Source organism: Lithobates pipiens, unplaced genomic scaffold, assembly GCF_037356315.1.
Source record: "Lithobates pipiens isolate NorthernLeopardFrog02 unplaced genomic scaffold, aLitPip1_a1.2 Scaffold_19, whole genome shotgun sequence".
NCBI classification, from domain to species: domain Eukaryota; kingdom Metazoa; phylum Chordata; class Amphibia; order Anura; family Ranidae; genus Lithobates; species Lithobates pipiens.
The window spans coordinates 564722997-564742852 of NW_027507764.1; the positions used below are offsets into that span (position 1 = coordinate 564722997).

General features: G+C 42.6%; 1 protein-coding gene across 2 annotated transcripts in view; it reads right to left on the reverse strand.

Annotated features, from left to right (window-relative positions):
• Positions 1–7534: 7534 nt before the first annotated feature.
• Positions 7535–19856, reverse strand: part of TMEM71 (transmembrane protein 71) — a 57634-nt gene continuing 45312 nt past the window's right edge. For both annotated transcript variants that reach the window (XM_077493364.1, XM_077493363.1), the window contains 4 exons: positions 19359–19440; positions 16290–16345; positions 13252–13304; positions 7535–11531 (listed from right to left, as the gene is read on the reverse strand). In XM_077493364.1, the coding sequence (XP_077349490.1) occupies positions 11523–11531; positions 13252–13304; positions 16290–16345; positions 19359–19440 (200 nt within the window). In that variant the 3' untranslated portion in view covers positions 7535–11522. The remainder of the gene's footprint in view (positions 11532–13251; positions 13305–16289; positions 16346–19358; positions 19441–19856) is intronic.

Sequence of the window (19856 nt, forward strand, 5' to 3'; positions counted from 1 at the left end):
AAACACACAGTTCCCAGGACACAGAGGGAACCAGTGGAGACGCGCAGCACGACTCGCGCATGCACAGTAGGGAACCGGGCAGTGAAGCCGCAGCGCTTCACTTCCCGATTCCCTGACAGAGGATGGCGGCGGGGGGCAGCCGAGAGACGAGCGATTGCTCGTCATCTGCTGCCGACATCACTGGACCCTGGGACAGGTAAGTGTCCATTTATTATAAAGAGGAGATATTTACAGTACCTATAGGTAAGCCTTATTATAGGTTTACGTATAGTTAAAAGTTCTAAAAAGGGGTTTACAACCACTTTAAAGAGAAAAATAATTATTAAAAGCCAGCAGCTGCAGTATTTGTAGCTGCTGGCTTTTAATAATTATTTTTCTCTTTAAAGTGGTTGTAAACCCCTTTTTAGAACTTTTAACTATACGTAAACCTATAATAAGGCTTACCTATAGGTACTGTAAATATCTCCTAAACATGCGCTGTTTTGGAGATATTTACCTTGTAATGCAGCGATGATGTCATCGGCGAATGCGCTGTGAAGTAATGGCCCTCTGTGCCGTTTCTTATTGAGCGAGTGCCGAGACTGGTGGCTCCGGCGAGGTATGCGTGGGAGTGACGTCACGCTGCTCCGGCCAGTCACACAGCTGGAGTCCGCAGCCCTGGAAGGAAGAGGAGCAGCGGGGACAACGCGGGCTTCGTTTGCAGGTAAGTGGCACATAATGGGCTAGTATGCGATGCATACCAGCCCGTTATGCTATTACTTTTCAGGGTTTGCAGGGAACAAAAGAGGAAGTAAAGCCCATCTGGGTTTACGTCCTCTTTAACCACTTGCCGACCGCTGCATGCCGATTTACATCGGCACAATGGCAGCGGTGGGAAAATGGGCGTACCTATACGTCCCCTTTAAGAGCAGGAGCTAGCAGGCGTGCGCCGCGTACAGCGTGACCATGCCCACGGGACCGGCGAAAAAAAAATCAATAATAAAAATGACATAAATATATCCCCTATTTTGTAGACATTATAATTTTTGCGCAAACCAATTAATATATGCTTATTGCAAATTTTTTTTTAACAAAAATATGTAGAAGAATACATATCGGCCTCAACTGAGAAAAAAAAAAAAATTTTATATATATTTTTGGGGGATATTTATTATAGCAAAAAGTAAAAAAAAAAAATGTGTTTTTTTCAAAATTGTCGCTCTTGTTTTTGAGGTGATCAAATACCACCAAAAGAAAACTCTATTTGTGGGGAGGAAAAAAGCCCGTCAATTTTGTTTGGGTGCAGTACGACCGCGCAATTGTCAGTTAAAGCGACGCAGTGCCGAATCGCAAAAAGTGCTCTGGTCAGGAAGGGGGTAAAATCTTCCGGGGCTGAAGGACTAATGCCGCTCATTTCTGGCATATATCCGCAGAAAAAAATAAAGGTTCCAAATTAAAAAAGTGCACTAAAAAGTTATCATCAATTCTTTATGCTTAGCTTCAGGCTGGTTAGGTGGGAATCATTTGCCTAAATTGTGTAAAAAGGTTTCCCTTTGTCTCATCTCAGAAGGTTGATGGGTATGCTGAGAGTAGGGATTCGGAACACCTGTACTGATAAAATGCGCTCTATTGTGATAACAAGCTGTTTTAAAATTCAGTGTAAAGGAATCAGAAATAAAGAAACATCGCCCTGTAATTAAATGTCTTTAATCCGTTTATTTAAAAGTGCAATCTTTTCTTAAGTGACAATATATAAATCCATTCCAAAATATTGCAATTTGACAACAATGTTACCTTAATTATATTATTGCTTCCTTATATACAGTACTTCTTAAAATAATAAAATAAAAATGATATATATTTATAGATTTAAATTGGTACCATATTTTATTGTAAAAGTAGAATATGAAATGCTATCTTTAGCAGTTCTATTTATTTATTTTTTTACAGCTCCCTTTAATTTTAATTTTAAAAGAGAGTTCCATGGAAAACAAATGTTAAATAGACTCTGTAATAATATTAAAAAGCAATAAGAGCCGTCTGATTTCCCTGTGTGTCCAGTAATATTAAATTAATATAAATTGATCTGTGATTTCTGAGTTATTTCACCCTAAGGCTTGATTCACACTAACGCGTTTTTTGATGCATTTTGCATTTTGCAGAACTGCAAGGAAATTTCTTAACATGGGTTCCTATGGAACATGTTCACATCAATGCATTTTTGTGCCTCTGCGTTTTTGGAAAGGGTCTGGGACTTTTTTTCATGCAAAATGCAGTGTTTTGCATGTAATAGAAGTCAATGTACCTGCATCAAAAACGCAAGTACCGCGTTTTTACCGCGATTTGCGTTTTTTTTCACTGTATATATCTGGTTGCTAAGCAACCACAGTGTGAAAAAAAATAAACGCAAAACGTGGCAAAATTGGGTAAAAACACGTGTCCAAAAATGCGGCAAGCACCGCAAAAAGCACAGCAAAAACGCTCAAAAGCAACATGCATAGATGTGAATCGAGCCTTATTTTGCATGAAAAAAAAGTCCCTGACCCTTTCCATTTTCCACTGCAAAAACGCTCAAAAGCAACATGCATAGATGTGAATGGAGCCTAAGGCTGGATTCACACCTATGCAGTTTTAGTGCTTTTTGCATTTTGCAGATTTGCACTACAGAACGTATTCCATAGGAAACCATGGTAAATGGACTGTAGTGCAATTCTGTAAAATGCAAAAAACACTAAAAATGCATAGGTGTGAATCAGGCCTTATTGTTCAATCTGAACCTTGTGTATCATATAGGACTCATAACAATCTGAACGAATAAATGTTGCTTAAAACCCAACTCTGGGCTACCACCACAATTCATTTCACTTCCACTCCTTGTGGCCCGACAATGGCAGTATTTATTTTTTATATCTTAATATTGACCTTTTCTGGAGTCTTCAGGCTGGTCACACAATTCTATTAGTAGGGTCTTTGCACTTATCTGTGCTCATGTGGGGTCCCACTCTTCCTGTTGGGTTTTCTGTTAAATTTTTATCACAGAGAATGTAATAGGAGGAACTGGAACACTAAGGCTCGGTTCACACAGGGGCGGCACGACTTGCAGCGCCGCGACCTGTACACGATCAGCGGCGACTTGCAAAATGACTTCTGTATAGAAGTCAATGCAAGTCGCCTGACAAGTCGCCCCTGTGTGAACCGAGCCTAATGCCCCATATACACAAGTGTTTTTTCCAAAGGAATTCCGCTCAAGCTAGGCTTGCATACACACGGTCACACAAAAGTTGTCTGAACTTTCGACCGTCAAGAACACCGCGACGTACAACACTACGACGAGTAGAGAAACCGAAGTTCAAAGCTTCAGAGCATGCGTCGAATTGTTTCCGAGCATGCGTAGGAATTTTACGCGTCAGAATTTGTACAGACGATCGGAACTTTTTCCTACTGAAAAATAGAGAACCTGCTCTCAATCTTTTTCTGGCTGGAATTCTGCCAGCAAAAGTCCAATGGAGCATACACATGGTTGGAATTTCTCACCAAGCTCACATCCGACATTTGCTGGCATAATTTCTAAATGTGTGTATGGGGCTTTAGCCAAGTGGGAACATCCAAAACTGCTGAGTGGACAATAACAGAGTTGGTAAATATGACTAGGAGATCTCGCTGTTGGAGTATCCAAGGTATATAACAAGCCAGATGCTGACTTGGCCCACCAGGCTCCACCTATAAAAAAAAAAAATACCTAATTTGGGTGAAATGACCCTGACCCTGAACAGGCAATAATAGACTTTGTCCATCCTATTGTTTCCCTTTACATTTACCAATGTAATGGTAAAGGGAAGGCTAACCCTTTATATACAAAGAACCCAACACAGTAAGTAAATGCCCATAGTGGGCCACAGTGGGGTTATTTAGAAAAACTGAAGTAGCAGGAAAACTGTACGATTATCTATCACAACCAATAATAGTTGTACTTTCCTTGTCTAATAGATATCAAAGGAGGAAAAGTCGTTTCAGGTACTGCATATTAAAATCAACCAACACACATCTCTTTAAAAACTTGAACATTTTTTATTACAAATTGTTAAAATCACAATATCAAGGTCTAAAAACAGCCATCTCCTTATTTATACTCATCATCCTCCCAGTACAATATCACAATTTTGAGTATTTAGCTGCTACATCCGTTTTATCAGATATTGTCCAAATCAAAAGATCGGCACTTGTGATAGGAAATCAAACTCTCGACACATTTCTCTGAGCAACAGTCTACTTCTCTAGGCGATATCCACCTCCTCATTTCCTGATACAGTAGGCTGTTTGTTTGAGAAACCAAAATCAAACTCTCTACGCATTTCTTAGACCAACTGTCTACTTCTTCAGGAGGTATCATATACCCCTCCTGATGAAGTAAACCATTGACCTAAGAGATCAATATCAAACTCTAAACCCTTGTACACACGGTCGGACATTCCAACGGAAAATGTCCGATCGGACCGTGTTGTCGCATAAATCGACCATGTGTGGGCTCCATCGGACTGTTTCCGTCGGAATATCCGATGGACCAAGTTTTCCAGCTTGGCTATAAAACAACAACATGATCCGATCGGACCTTGTGCGATCATGTGTAGAGAATTCCGATCGGACAAAGTGCCACGTATGCTCAGATCAAATTCCTACATAAAAGCTATTGGCTACTAGCCTGAACGTAGTCCCGTCGTAACGAAATAACTTCATCACGTTCTGAACGATCGGATTTTCTGACAACTTTGTCCGACCGTGTGTATGCAACTTTTTCAGACAAAATTCGTCTGACAAAATCCGACGGATTTGGTTGTCTGAATGTCCGACCGTGTGTACAAGGGCTAAGTGTTTTTTGAACCAACTGTCTTCTTCTTCAGAAGATATAATTCACCCCCCCTCCTGATGAAATAGACCGTTGGTCTAAGAAATCAAAATCTTCACATTTTTTAGACCAACTGTCTACTTTTTCTGGGGAGATCAACCTCCTCATCGCCTGAGGAAGTAGACCATTGGCCTAAGAAATCAAAATCAAACTCTCTAAGCACTTTTTTGCCAGCTGTCTACTTCTTCAGGAGATATCAACCTCCTCATCTTCTGATGAAGTAGACAGTTAGCCTAAGAAATCAAAATCTCTCTCTCTAAATCAAACTCAACACATTTCTTAGACCAACTGTCTACTTCTTCAGGAAATATCAACCTCCTCTCTCCTGATTAAGTAAATCGTTGGCCTAAGAAATTAAAATCTATCTCTCTATGCAGTTTTTTTTAGAACAACTGCTTATTTGTTCAGGAGGTATCATTTGCCTCATCTCCGGATAAAGTAGACTGTTGGCCTAAGAAATCAAAACCAAACTCTACACATTTCTTAGACAAACTGTGCACTTTCAGGAGATATCAACCTTCTCATCTCCTGAAGAAGTAGTCTGTTTATTGAAAATTAATTAATAATAATATTCATTAATTAATTAATAATTAATATCAACAAACTACACATTTCTTAGAGCAACAGTCTACTTCTTCATCACATATCAAACTCCTTATTTCAGGAAAATGTAGACCACTGGCATAAGGAACCTAAAATCAACTTTTCTATGCTAGATGTAGACCAACAGTCTACTTCTTCACAAGATAACCTCCTTATCTCCTGATAAAGTAGACTGTTGGTATAAGAAATGCCTAGAGACCAATGTATTTCTTCAGGAGATGAGGAGCTTTATACCCCCTAAAGAAGTTGGCCGTTGCTCAGAATGCATTAAGAGTTTTACTTCCCATCATACATGCCTAGTAGTATTGTACAGAGGGGTATAAATCAGGAGGTGGCAGTTAAGACCTTGATATTATGCAATGTAAAACTCCATTACCATCTAGTTGTAGTTGTAATTATTTTTTTTGTATTACAAATTGTGGAAATGATTTTTAAAGAGATATGTGCTGGCTGATTTAATATAAAGTACCTGAAAAGTCCAATTTTTCTTGTTTGATATTTATTATAGGGTGCTAAAATAATTCCTCACAATCTTCATATTCTATCTTTTAGAACCTTTCTTGTCCAGGTTACACAGGAATATACATTCTGGTTGGAAATGCAGCATCACCATTCTAGTTTGTGCCATTTTTAATACATAAAGGCCTTAAATGGTAAAAGGTTTGTAATGCCCAGAACACCTGAGCTGTCCATTTTTTTCATGGCTACTAGAGCTAATACAAAATCTAGCCTTAAAAGCAGTTATGTCCTTGTGGACCAATGTATTAAAATTAAGGTGCATACAAATTATTACAATCATGAGAATGCAAGAACATAGCGCAGTTTTTAGTTTTAGCTGCATATCTGCTTAAAATCCCATCCCCCCAAAAAAAAAATCAGTTTCGCATGATTGCCAGGATGCTGAATCACATGCTGGCTTCTTGTATCTCCCAGTACCTAGAGTGGTCAATATATTCCCACCACAATTCTCAGTTCCACCTAACAAAGGTGTTGTATTCCCCTGATGGATTCATCATGATACATAAAATATTGGGGAGTCCAGCTTCGGGAAAGTGACATCTCCACTATGGCCTTGTGGGATGCGTCATGAACTGCTGGAGAATAATCTCACCATTGGAACGTACGAGAGATATAAGAAGCCAGGAGCTCATTCAATGCACCAGTGTCCAACCAAAACTTGAATATTATTTTTGGGTGGAACAGGCCTTTAAAGAAAAATTATAGCTTATTCCATATTGTTAACGAACAACACATAATTGCTAGAAGTACCAGCTTGTCATATATATATTGTTAAAGGGAACCTGTCATTGCCATTCTGGACCTCTCCCTCTGAAAATGCTATTTGCCTGGTTTTAATTCGGACTTCTTTTCTTAAACACTTTCAATCACTTAAAGAATTATACATATAAGGGCTGACGACTTTACCCTGACCTTTCCGGATCTGCCTACTTATTTTGGGTCAGTAACTCAAAATATCAAAGCCAGTGGGTCAAAATAAAAGCAAGGCAAATAAGGTTTTCAGAAGGAGGACAGAAATGGCAGCCCCCATACATCTTTCATGACAGATTCACTTTAAGCTATAGTAAGATATTTATTTTTTATTTATTTATTTCAGGTACTTATATAGTGCCGTCAATTTACGCAGCGCTTTACATATACATTGTACATTCACATCAGTCCCTACCCTCAAGGAGCTTACAATCTAAGGTCCCCAACACACATTCATACATATAATAGGGCCAATTATAAGGTGCATCAGCAGTAGGATTCTTTTGTTATTATTTTCTGCAGCCTTCCATAGCTGCCTGTCCTGCTTTTCACTCCTAGCAGAAGTAGATGTTTTTTTTTTCTACCCAATGATTAATTACAGGACTGTGAGAGATCACAGACCAGAAACTCTGAGAGATAATGAAAAAACAGCCTGTAATGAGACCTGAATCTAAACATGTAACTAACATGGAAGGCCTAGTCCACCTTTGAGATATTTAGGTTGTAACATTAAATATGGTCACATTCCTCAAACCCCCAGCCTTATTCCCCAACCCCCCTCCCCCCCACACTTATGCCGCGTACACACGACCGGACTTTTCGATGGACACATGACCAGACTAGGATATTACGGCCTAGAAATAAAAGATGTTTCAAATCTTTCCGATGGACTCAAGTCCGGTCGAAAAATGCATTTGTCTGTATGCTAGTCCGAAAACCGACGCTAGTTCAGCTATTGGCTACTGGCTATAAACGTACTTATTCTAGTCCCGACGTACGTCATCACGTTGAATCCGTCGGACTTTGGTGTGCTTGTGTGTGGCCATGTCCGTTTGTTCGGAAAGTCTGACGGAACTCTGCCGAAAGTCCTTCGGGAAGACCGTCGGACCTAGTCCGTCGAAAAGTCCGGTCGTGTGTACGCATTACTCTTACTTAAATTGCTGGGTGCTTCCTCACTGTTTTTTCAATTAAGTGCTGTTGTGCATGCATCCAAAGGAATTTGTGAATTAACATACTACAAGTCCCATCTGCCACCGCAGTAGAGAGGATAAGTAGGTTAGTGGCAGCACCACACTTTACAATACATACATTACTTCCTTCAGCCCTTTAATATGGACCTGGGATTGGGGGTGAGCAATGCAAGATCCAGTGTGGGATGTCCTTTTTGCAGTTGCAATGCTCTGGGCCTGAATGCAAAAATGTAATAAACACACATTTTTCATTGTTTTCATTTTTGGTGTAGTTATCAAATGACTGTCCATGCATATAATCCCATTGCACTCCCTCCTGGATAAAGCCTGGAGTATGGGTGGGGTGCTGCAGCAATGACCAGCTAATCAATATTAAAGGAAGCAGAGGTCACCAGCACACCATGGATCCATTTAAAAGTCCAAAGATTTATTAAAGTGATCACATCATATCAAGTTTAAGTGCAGTGTTTTGGAGTCACGCAGGACCCTTTAATCAGACATGTGACTTTTAAATAGATCTATAGTGTGCTGATGACATACAGATGCATCTCAAAAAATTGGTATTTCATCAAAAATTTTATTTATTTCAGTAATTCAATTCAAAAAGTGAAACTCCTATCATTGATATAGATTAGTTACATCAAGAGTGATATATTTCAAGCATTTATTTCTTTTCATTTTGATGATTATGGCTTACAGCTAGTGAAAACTCTAAATTCTGTATCTCAGAAAATTAGAGTATTACATAAGACCAGAGATCTTCAAACTACGGCCCTCCAGCTGTTGCAGGACTACATGTCTCATGAGTCATTATAAAACTCTGACATTCACAGACATAACTAGGCATGGTGGGAATTGTAGTTCCTGAACAACTGGAGGGCCATAGTTTGGTGACTCCTGCATAAGACCAATAAAAAAAGGATTTTTAATACAGAAATGTTGGCTTACTGAACAGTATATCCATATACAGTATACTCAATACTTGGTTGGGGCTCCCTTTGCATGAATTAGTGCATCAATGCGGCATGGCATGTAGGTGATCGGCCTGTGGCACTGCTGAGGTGTTATGGAAGCCCAGGTTGCTTTGATAGCGACCTTCAGATCATCTGCATTGTTGGGTCTGGTGTCTATCATCTTCCTCTTGACAATACTCCACAGATTCTCTATGGGGTTTAGGTCAGGTGAGTTTGCTGGCCAATCAAGCACAGTGATATCATTATCATTAAACCAGGTATTGGTACTTTTGGCAGTGTGGGCAGGTACCAAGTCCTGAAAATGAAATCAAGCAGCTCCATAAAGCTGGTCAGAGGTAAGAATGAAGCGCTCTAGAATTTCCTGCTAGAGGGCTGCACTGACTTTGGACTTGATAAAACACAGTGGACCAACACCAGCAGATAACCTGGCTCCCCAAATCTTCACTGACTGTGGAAACTTCACACTGGACCTCATACAACTTGGATTCTGTGCCTCTCCACTCCTCCTCCAGACTCTGGGACCTTGATTTCTAAATGAAATGCAACATTTACTTTCATCTGAAAAGAGGACTTTGGACAACTGAGCAACAATCCAGTCCTTTTTCTCTCTTTAGCCCAGGTAAGACACTTCTGACATTGTCTCTGCTTCAGGAGTAGCTTGACACAAGGAATACGACAGTTGTAGCCCATGTCCTGGATATGTCTGTGTGTGGTGGCTCTTGAAGCACTGACACCAGCCATAGTCCACTCTTTGTGAATCCCCCCCAAATTCTTGAATGGCATTTGCTTCACAATTCTCTCAAGGCTGCAAGTTATCCCTGTTGCTTGTGCACCTTTTTCCACCACACTTTTTCCTGCCACTCAACTTTCCATTAATATGCTTGGATACAGCACTCTGTAAACAGCCAGCTTCTTTAGCAATGACCTTTTGTGACTTACCCTGCTTGAGAAGGGTGTCACTGACTGGCTTCTGGACAACTGTCAAGTCTGCAGTCTTCCCCCATGATTGTGTAAACGACTGAACCAGACTGAGAGACCATTTAAAGGCTCCGGAAACCTTTACAGGAGTTTTCAGTTAATTAGCTGATTAGAGTGTGACACCATGAGTCCACAATATTGAACTTTTTCACAATATTATAATTTTCTGAGATACTGAATGTTGGTATTTCACTAGCTATGAGCCATAATCATCCAAATAAAATGTAAAAGAAAGAAATGTATCACTCTGTGTGTAACGAATCTATATAATATATGAGTTTCACTTTTTGAATTGAATTACTGAAATAAATTAAATTTTTGATGATATTCTAATTTTTTTTTAGATGCATCTGTATGTTTCCTTGTACCCCCTACTGTTGAAGCAACATTCCACCCCAGGCTTTGGGAGGTTACTGCGCAGATGGTTCCTCACTAGATCTTATCAACCATTATCTATCCAACGCAAGAGGCTCTGCTGTCAGAGGTGGTAAGAACCAAACAATTCTCCTGCGCTTGGGTGTTGGGTCTTGGGATGTGTGGTGCAGTCAACCCTTTTGTATAGAATGTCAATGGCCTTGCTGCCCTCCATACCCATTATTAGAGGTGGTAAGTAGCGTTGCCACCTCATCCCTTTAAACCCGAACACATCTGAATTACACAAGTTCTGAGGCTAGTTTAATGCAGATAAGGCTCAAGTGAGTTTAATTACCACCTTAATCAGCCACAGAACCCGTGTAATTAATATGTGTTCGGGTTTGAAGGGATGAGGTGGCAACCCTAGTGGTAAGTGAACACCTGTAGGGAGGTTAGGGTAGTTTAGGGGGCATGAGGTGTTAAAATATAAGGTGGACTTTTCCTTAAAAGCAGACACCAAAAATTGGTTGAGCATACATTTTGTTACAAAGTGCTTTCCGTTAGACATGGGCGCCGTCAATAAATTTGTTTCGTTCTGTTCCGTTACGGTTCGTATTAAAATTAATTTGTACTTCGTATTTCGTGTCCGAAATTAAATTTCAATTCGTACGAAATACAAATTGTCGTTAGGTTCGTTAACTTGTACGAACATTCTTTACAATGAATTTAAAGGCAAAAATATACCTCAATATGACAGTCGATGCTGATGGAAGTTTGGTTTTTATCAGAAATACGAAATTCCGTTGAAGAATTTCCTATCCGAAATACAAATTTTCGTTAGATGAGGGTCTCCCACCATCCCTGTGCTGTGCTGACTTCCTCCTGGGGATTCGTAAACAAAAGTTTGTATTTTGTACAAAATTCGGACGCATGGCAATTCGTATTTTGGATCCCCCTGAACGTACGAATTTGAGATTCGTACGAAACGAATCGCACATGTTTAGTTTCTGTTTGGTCAAAAAGCACCCAAATATTGGCATTCAAACTTCAGGCAGTAGGCAGTCACACAATACAGTAATCTCAATGACACCAACAATCAATATCATAATTACACATTCATAAACCAGTGCAAATTCCAATACATTCATATCTCTCATGTGCGCTCAATCCCAAGCTTTGCTTTTCTGCTTTAGACATGTATACAAAAGTGAAACTGTCTAAGGGCCAGATCCTGGGGTTGCTGGTGAGTCTGCAGACTGTCATACAGAATCTTCAAGTATCCTAAAACCAACAACAACAAAAAAGATATTAACTTGAAGCATCCATTTCTTAGACAAAGCATCCACTTCACCCTGTTCCCCTTACTTTGTGTTAAAAACATTTTTAAAAATGCCAGGATGCTACAAACCCCCCCGAAAAAGCATCTTTTTGGAAAGTAGACCCCTTAAGGGGATCTTATTTTTCGCTACAAATTTTGGAAATTAGGAAGTATGTTGGTATTTATTTAGGTGGTTAAGGTGCACTTAGCATTTCAAAATAAACGACTGAAGTGCAAGTCTTCCGCTACCAATGGAAGAAAGTGCCCTGAAATTGGACTGAAATTGCATTGCTTTCAATGGCTAGATGTCATGGATAACACAAAGTACTAACTCCGCCCCCCCCCCCCAAAAAAAAAAAACAATCCTATAGTTATTGGTGGTCAGTGGCATTTTAAATCCACCAAACAAGCCCACAATCATTGGTTGTCAGTGGAATTTTAAAGCCCCCGCCCCAATCATTGTTCCTTAACTTCACTTTAAACCCTCTCCTCCACCAAAAACAGTCTATAGGAAAGTTATAGAGTCCACAAACTATGGTATATACCCTATATTGTCAAAAGTATTGGGACACCTGCCTTTATAGGCACATGAACTTTAATGGCGTCTTAGTCCGTAGGGTACAATATTGAGTTGGCCCACCCTTTGCAGCTATAGCAGCTTCAACTCTTCTGGGAAGGCTGTCCACAAGGTTTAGGGGTGTGTCTATGGGAATGTTTGACCATTCTTCCAGAAGCTCATTTGTGAGGTCAGGCATTGATATTGGATGAGAAGGCCTGGCTCGCAGTCTCCACTCTAATTCATTCCAAAGGTGTTCTATCGGGTTGAGGTCAGGACAGGCCAGTCAAGTTCCTCTACCCCAAACTCGCTCATCCATGTCTTTATGGACTTTGCTTTGTGCACTGGTCCAAATCATTTGGTGGAGGAGGGGTTATGGTGTGGGGTTGTTTTTCAGGGGTTGGGCTTGTCCCCTTAGTTCCAGTCAAGGGAAGTCTTAAGGCGTCAGCATACCAAGACATTTTGGACAATTTCATTGTCCCAACTTTGTGGGAACGGTTTGGGGATGGCTTGTAGTCTCCACTCTAATTCATCGCAAAGGTGTTCTATCGGGTTGCGGTCAGGACTCTGGGCAGGCCAGTCAAGTTCCTTCACCCAAAACTTGCTCATCCTTGTCTTTATGGACCTTGCTTTAGCCACTTGTGCGCAGTGTTATTGGAACAGGAAGGAGTCATCCCCAAACTGTTCCCACAAAGTTGGGAGCATGAAGTTGTCCAAAATGTCTTGGTATGCTGATGCCTTAAGACTTCCCGTCACCGGAACTAAGGGGCCAGGCCCAACCCCTGAAAAACAACCCCCCACCATAATCCCCCTCCACCAAATGATTTGGACCAGTGCACCAAGCAAGATCCGTCTTGTTTACATAGACAGATCGCCGTTCTGCCTCTCTGTGGAGTGATCGGGTGTGCATGCACACGCCCACAGTATCTATTACGCGAAATGATGTATAGGTACATTGTTTTGCGCAATAGAGCCAACCTGCAGCATTTTATGCACTGTGGCTGGTCAACAAGAGGTTAAGTGGATCTTCTATTTTCATTAAAGGTCCAGTTTAGACCTTTCATGAGATCTTCCTTTGGGCACATATATACACAGAACCAACCATACCTATTCTTATATTCACTTACCTCTCCGTTTTTGTTGAGACCTCCTCCGCCTCTTGATACTGGGAATAGAGCATCTGTCAAAAAGGAAATATAATGTCAAACATTAACTTGAAAGCCAACATTTGTGTAAGTTATGGGCTGGTTTCAGACCTTCAGCACCATGGTTTTGCACCATGTATGAATTAATGCACTGAAATTCATTTTGATTATAATCTAAACGAACTGCAATGCATGATAACACAGTACCTTGTGTTGCGGTGCATTGAAAAGGGTCAGGGACATGGGGTCTGGTGTGTAGGGGTAAATGTATTGTGAATGATCAGCACAGGTGTGAAGCTGGCCTTAGAACTCAGATTTTTCTTGTACAGGTTAAAACACGACTTACGGAAGTGACTCGACTCTTCCAAACTGTACTGCTGGAGGAAACTACCATGTACACTGGCCATGGGCAGGGGCGTAACTATAGGGGGTGCAGCAGTAGCGACCGCAACCGGGCCCTGTGATGCAGGGTGCCCATGCAGCCCCCTCTACATATGGCCGGCAGCAGCATAGGCAGCTCGGGGTACCAGTGCACCATGACACGGGTGGCTGGAGGTGGAGGGTGACTAGCAGAGCTCCACGCTCGACTATCGCACTGGCTGCTCTTTAGTTGTGCATTCCCGCATGACCTGTGTCCTCGGCCGGCTCCTCAGAGTACCCCTCTCCTGCTCCATGCATTGCTGCTCAGTCCGATGTCTGTTCTCCCCAGCCAGAGTCCCGCCCCCCCCCCCGAGTCCGGCCCACACTGCACTGCATACTTCTCCCGGGTAAACAAACTTTAAGCACACAGATGCAGTGCAGCCCTATGAGAGCCAGCTCCCCGGAGGACACTGCAGGCTTGTCTGCCAGCCCCCCTCCTCCCTCGTCATACACAGATGATGAAAGGTCTTTCTGGGAGATATGCTGATGGACCGTCCAGCACACTGGATGGAGCCCAGGCCAACATGGATGAGTGTGCGGCCTACAGCTTGGTCATGGTAAATGAGAGGACTCCATCCCCCACACACCATTACTTACCCCCTCCATCTCCCCCTGGGGACAGGGACCCCTTCTCACGTGGGGACAGGGACCCCCACCTCCCTTGGGGACTGGAACCCCTTCTCACCTGGGGGCAGTAACTTCATCTGCCCTGGAGAAAAGGACCTCATCTCTTCTGGGGACGGGGACCCCATCCTGCCTAGGGACAGTCCCCCAATGGGGCACCTAAAAATTAAAAAAATAATAATAAAAAAAAACTACTGATACCAGTGGTGGAACTACAGGGCTCTCAAAGGTCATACCTGTGACCACGCCCTGGAGTTCCACCGCCGGATTCGGAGGGAAGGGCCCTGGCTGGGTTTCAGGGGGGCCCTTCATGGTTTCTTGCATCGGGGCCCTGAAGGTTCTTGTTACGCCACTGGCCATGGGTGCCAGGCCCAGTGTTGGCAAGCAAAAGTGCAGACCACAGCCCACTATTTTTGTTCTTTAGTTTCTAAAAACATTATTGACACTACTGCAAAGATATTTTCGCTGAATTACTTCCCCAGGATATGACTGCTCCACTGGCGCATTGTGCCCACAATCAGGGTTTAATCATAGGTGTCCCTTTAATAAAGCCCGGACTGAGGGCAAACTACATCAGAGGAGGAGTCATGTCTGATGGGAGTAATGATGTAAGAATGGACACGCAGCTGTGTCAATAAAGTTTTTTGAAACAAAAAAAATAAATACATGCTGTGCTTGGACCTTCGCATGCTTAGGACTAACAGGGAGCACATTGCTCTGATACATCCGGATATCCTGCTTGTAGTTCCAATGGTGTTTACAGAAGCCCTGCCGGGTCTTCCAGTAACCTTTCCAGTACTCCCAATGGTACTCACAGAATCCCTGCCAGTGCTGCCAGTGGTACACACAAAATTGCTGCAGTACTTCAAAAGCTCCCTGAAACTACGTAGGACATGGCCTCAGACCAAAAGGGGTATTTAAGTTCCAGCTTTTCTAGTGTCTGGTATTGTGTCTTCTCAGCAGCTACTCCTTGCTTCCAATGCTATAATACTTACCTGCCAGACTCCCTGACCATTGCTGACCCAGATTGTCCCTGACCGTTCCTCTGCCTGATGCCTGCCAAGACCTTTGCTTGGACCTGAGTACTTTTCTGAATACCACCTGCCATGGCTCCTGCTTTGACTTGACTACTTTTCTACCTGCTGATCGCAAAAAAACCTGCCTGCCAAGACCCCTACCTGGACCTAACTACTTTTCTGAATGCTGCCCGCCTAGACCCCTGCCTTGGCCTGACTACTCTTGTGCCTATTGCGTGCCTAAGCCCCTGCCTGAACCTGACTCTTCTTCTGCCTGATGCCAGCCAAGACCTTTGCCTTGACCTGAGTACTTTTCTGAATGCTGCCTGGCAAAACTCCTACTTGTCCTACTTTTCTACCTTCTGATTACAATAACCCCTACCTGAACCAGACTACTCTGCTGCCTGCTGCCTGCCTAGTCCTAAAAACTCTTCTAAATGCTGTCTGCCAAGACCCTTGCTTGGAATGGACTCTTCTTCTGAATGCTGCCTGCCAAGACCTGACTATTCTCGTGCCTACTGCACTCCAAAATCCCTGCCTGAACCTGAATATTCTTGTGCCTGCTGCATACCAAGACCCCTGCCTGAAGTCGACTACTCTCCTGCCTGTTGCCTGCCAAGAGCCCTTATCTGAACCTGTCTACTGGTATACCTGTTGTCTGCCTATACCCCAATACTCTCGCTTTTTGTCTTGCCACACCTTAGCTGTCCCTGTTCCTGCTACCCATTTGTGGGACGATCCTGGTGACAACTGCAGCAAAGCAAACCAAGACCACTAGGCTCTCTGGCCCATCTCAACCTTCAATGGGGTTCTGATTCTGCTTCCAAACTTTGATAACGATCGCCTCACGATCGAACCCAGGTACATTCGTCTCATCCCTTATCCTTGATTACAGCCGAATTTTTGATGTTTCCCTTCAAATAAAAGCTTGTATTTAACTTTTGTTACTTTTGTACTTACATGCAAAACCCAGTAGCAGTGCAAAGAGACCTGGTAAGAAGGCACTTGTCCAGAATCTAAAAAAAATAATCACAGTTAATAATATCAGTGGATAAAATTTGTTCTTTTACCAGAGCTGTAAGGCCCCATTCACACCTAGCGTATATCAAACATGCTTTTTTCAAGCTCTTTTGCACATTTGTTACACGGTAACGCATAAGGCAGCCCATAGATTTCAATGGGCTGCCTTCTGCACAACAAACATGGCAAAGTAGCTCAAGGAACCCTCCTAGGCCACAGCGGCCTCCTCAGCACTCCAGACTCACCTGCTAGCATGACTCATCCCTATTTAAGGGCTGACTCAACCACCCTGCCAGGACATTCTGCCTGGGCATTGGTTCCTCAAGTATGCAAATCAACTCTCCTGGCCTCCACCCACTAACTTCTAGAAGTTTCTCCAAACTTCCAGATCCAGGAGGAGGTACTAAAGACCTGCCTGTATGGGTCATCCAGCCTGGCCTGCATTAAACCTTGACCCAGATTCAGAATCACACTTACCATGATCAATACATTTGCCTGCACTATTATAGAAGCGCATTAGAGGGTGCTACATTTGCTTCCCATGTTTGCGGTGCCATTAACCACTTGCCAACCAGCCACCATGATTATACTACGGGAGGTCGGCTCGTTCCCGCAGATCGCCCTAGCTGTACGTCAGCTCCCCTTTAACGGCACTGCAGGGGAGCTGATGCGCGTGGCCGGTGCCCACGATGTCAGCCGGCCACCTGCCATCACTCCACAGAGAATCAGAACAGGGATCTGTCAATGTAAATAACTAGATCCTCATTCTGACAGGGAAGTACAAAGTGATTGTCTGTTCCTAGTGATCAGGAACAGCAATCTCTCTGTACTCCCAATCAGTCCCACCCCCCTCCCCAGTTAGAAACACCTCACAGGGAACACATTTAACCAAATGATCGCCCCCTAGTGTTAACCCCTTCCCTGTCAGTGTCATTTACACAGTAATCAGTGCATTTTTATAGCTCTGATCGCTGTATAGATGTCAATGATTCCAAAAAAGTGTCAAAAGTGTCCAATCTGTCCGCTGCAATGTCGCAGTCCCACTAAAAATCACTGATTGCCACCATTACTAGTAAAAAAAATTATTAAAATTAATTTTTTTTTTATATAAAAATGCCATAAATCTATCCTCTATTTTGTAGACGCTATAACTTTTGTGTAAACCAATCAATATGCGCTTATTTAGATTTTTTTTACCAAAAATATGTAGAAGAATACATATTGGCCTAAACTGATGAAGAATTTTTTATTTTTTTGGGGGGGGGGGGGGAGGGATATTTATTATAGCAAAAAGTAAAAAATACTGTTGTCTTTTTTCAAAATTGTCAGCCTTTTTTTGTTTATAGCGTAAAAAAAAGAAAAAAATGCAGACGTGATCAAATGCCACCAAATGAAATCTCTATTTGTGGAGAATTTTTTTTTAGGGTACAACGTCGCATGACCAGCGCAATTGTCAGTTAAAGCGTGGCAGCGCTGTATCGCAAGAAATGGCCTGGTCATTAAGGGGCTGAAGTTGTTAACAAATTAGTGGCACTGCAAGCACAACACGCGTTTTTCGCACATTCCCGGACCACTGCAGCACGACTTATTGGTTCCTTGTGCTGCTTCTTCCTCTTCCAGTCAAAGCTCTGCTGTACAGGGAGTGCAAGACACTGATCCTGAGTCAAATTTCAGTATTTATGTGGCTTGAATTTTAAAAAATACATCCAATGCATATGGAGCGGTTTTCATATATATCTTTTGTACGTATGTGCTTGGAGTTCAGCTTTAAACCATCCCGTCACCATGTAGGCCAAACTTTTCTGGTGTGTCCCCCTCTCCTCCAGGGCAGGAGCTGTCATGTATATTTGCTCCTCTAGTGCCAGAAGTATACTGTGTGTTCCTGCCATATGACGGACAGCAGTATTAGCCAATCAGATTGAGTGTTAGAAGCGGAGAGACATAGTATACCCATTTCCTGATTGGAGGAGGTCTAGCACCATCTAGTTCAGTGATGACGAACCTTGGCACCCCAGATGTTTTGGAACTACAATTCCCATGATGCTCAACTGCACTGCAGAGTTCACAAGCATCATGGGAAATGTAGTTCCGAAACATCTGGGGGATGCCAAGATTCGCCATCACTGATCTAGTTCTTTCCTCGCCAGCCTGACCATCCTTAATCCATCCCTATCATTCATTGGATTTCAGGTCTTTTAATCATGGAAATCACATGTGGGCATTACCCAGGGTGCTCCAAGTGCCTAGCAAAGCCCACTCCTCCAGACTGACATCTACCCATCAAGGAATTTTGATATTTGGATAACTCCTCCTAAGAGCCAGATGCAAGCCATCTGAGGTTTATGAGAGGAGTATTAAGGCAGGGTGTTATGTACAGTTGGCCTCTCCCACCAGCCATGATCTACCTGCATTGCATAGAGAAGCACAGAGACCCAGTGATGAAGCCATTCGGTCTAAAACAAAAATACTGTGGGACCTTGGTTTACAAGTAACGCGGTTAATGAGCATTTTGAAAGACGAGCAACTTTATTTTTTTTAAATTCTGACTCGGCTTGCGAGTATTGTCTCGCAAAACGAGCAGAATTCAAGCCAATGGGGTGTGCAGTACCACATTTGGCCAGAGGTGTGAGGGCGCCGGTGACACTAGGAACGGTTCGGCGCCGCTCAGAAATACTCAAAATCACTCAGAAATACTCTGAAACACTCCATTCCCGAGTGTTTTCAAGCCTTACCGAGGCTTTCTGAGTTCAACCGAGCTGTTCCCGAGTATTTCCGAGGGTCTCCAGTGCCCCCCCCGATCATATGCGGTATTGCATGCAATAGAAGTCAATGCAGAAAAACAAATCATCTTCGTTTCCATTGACTTCTATGGGGAAACTCGCTTCAATATGCGAGTGCTTTGGATTACAAGCATTCTCCTGGAACTGATTATGCTCGTAATCTAAGGTAATACTGTATGTAATATAAACAGAAATGTTTTGTTTTAAAATGGCATTTTATGTTCTTTACCTTGCACAAAGGGCAATGAAGAAAATGAAGATGGCGATGTAGAATACAGCACTTGAAACATTTGTCTCCTGCCTTGCTTTATCTGAAAGAAAATATATGCAGTTTTCATACATATCTGATATTCACATATTTTATTTTATGTTTTATATACATTAAAGAGGTTGTAAACTCAGAAAAAAAAGGACACAAACTCCATCCCTTCCCTCCTGTCAGAAACTGCATTCTGCCTTGTTTACATAGGCAGATCGCAGTTCTGTCGCCTAACAATCAGCGGGTGTCGGAGGACATGGAGTACCGCGCATCTGCCGATTGGCTTCTGCTTTGTGTAATCACAGCAGAAGTGAGCTGCTGGCAGCGCACATGCGCGCCCCCTACCCTGAACTGTTGGATCATGTTTATATATATACGGGGCACAGGTGCCGCCTCCCTGTAGAATGGGCTGGTGTGAACCTAGCTTTACACAGCTAACGCACGCTGCCGGGGAATGAACTTAAACAG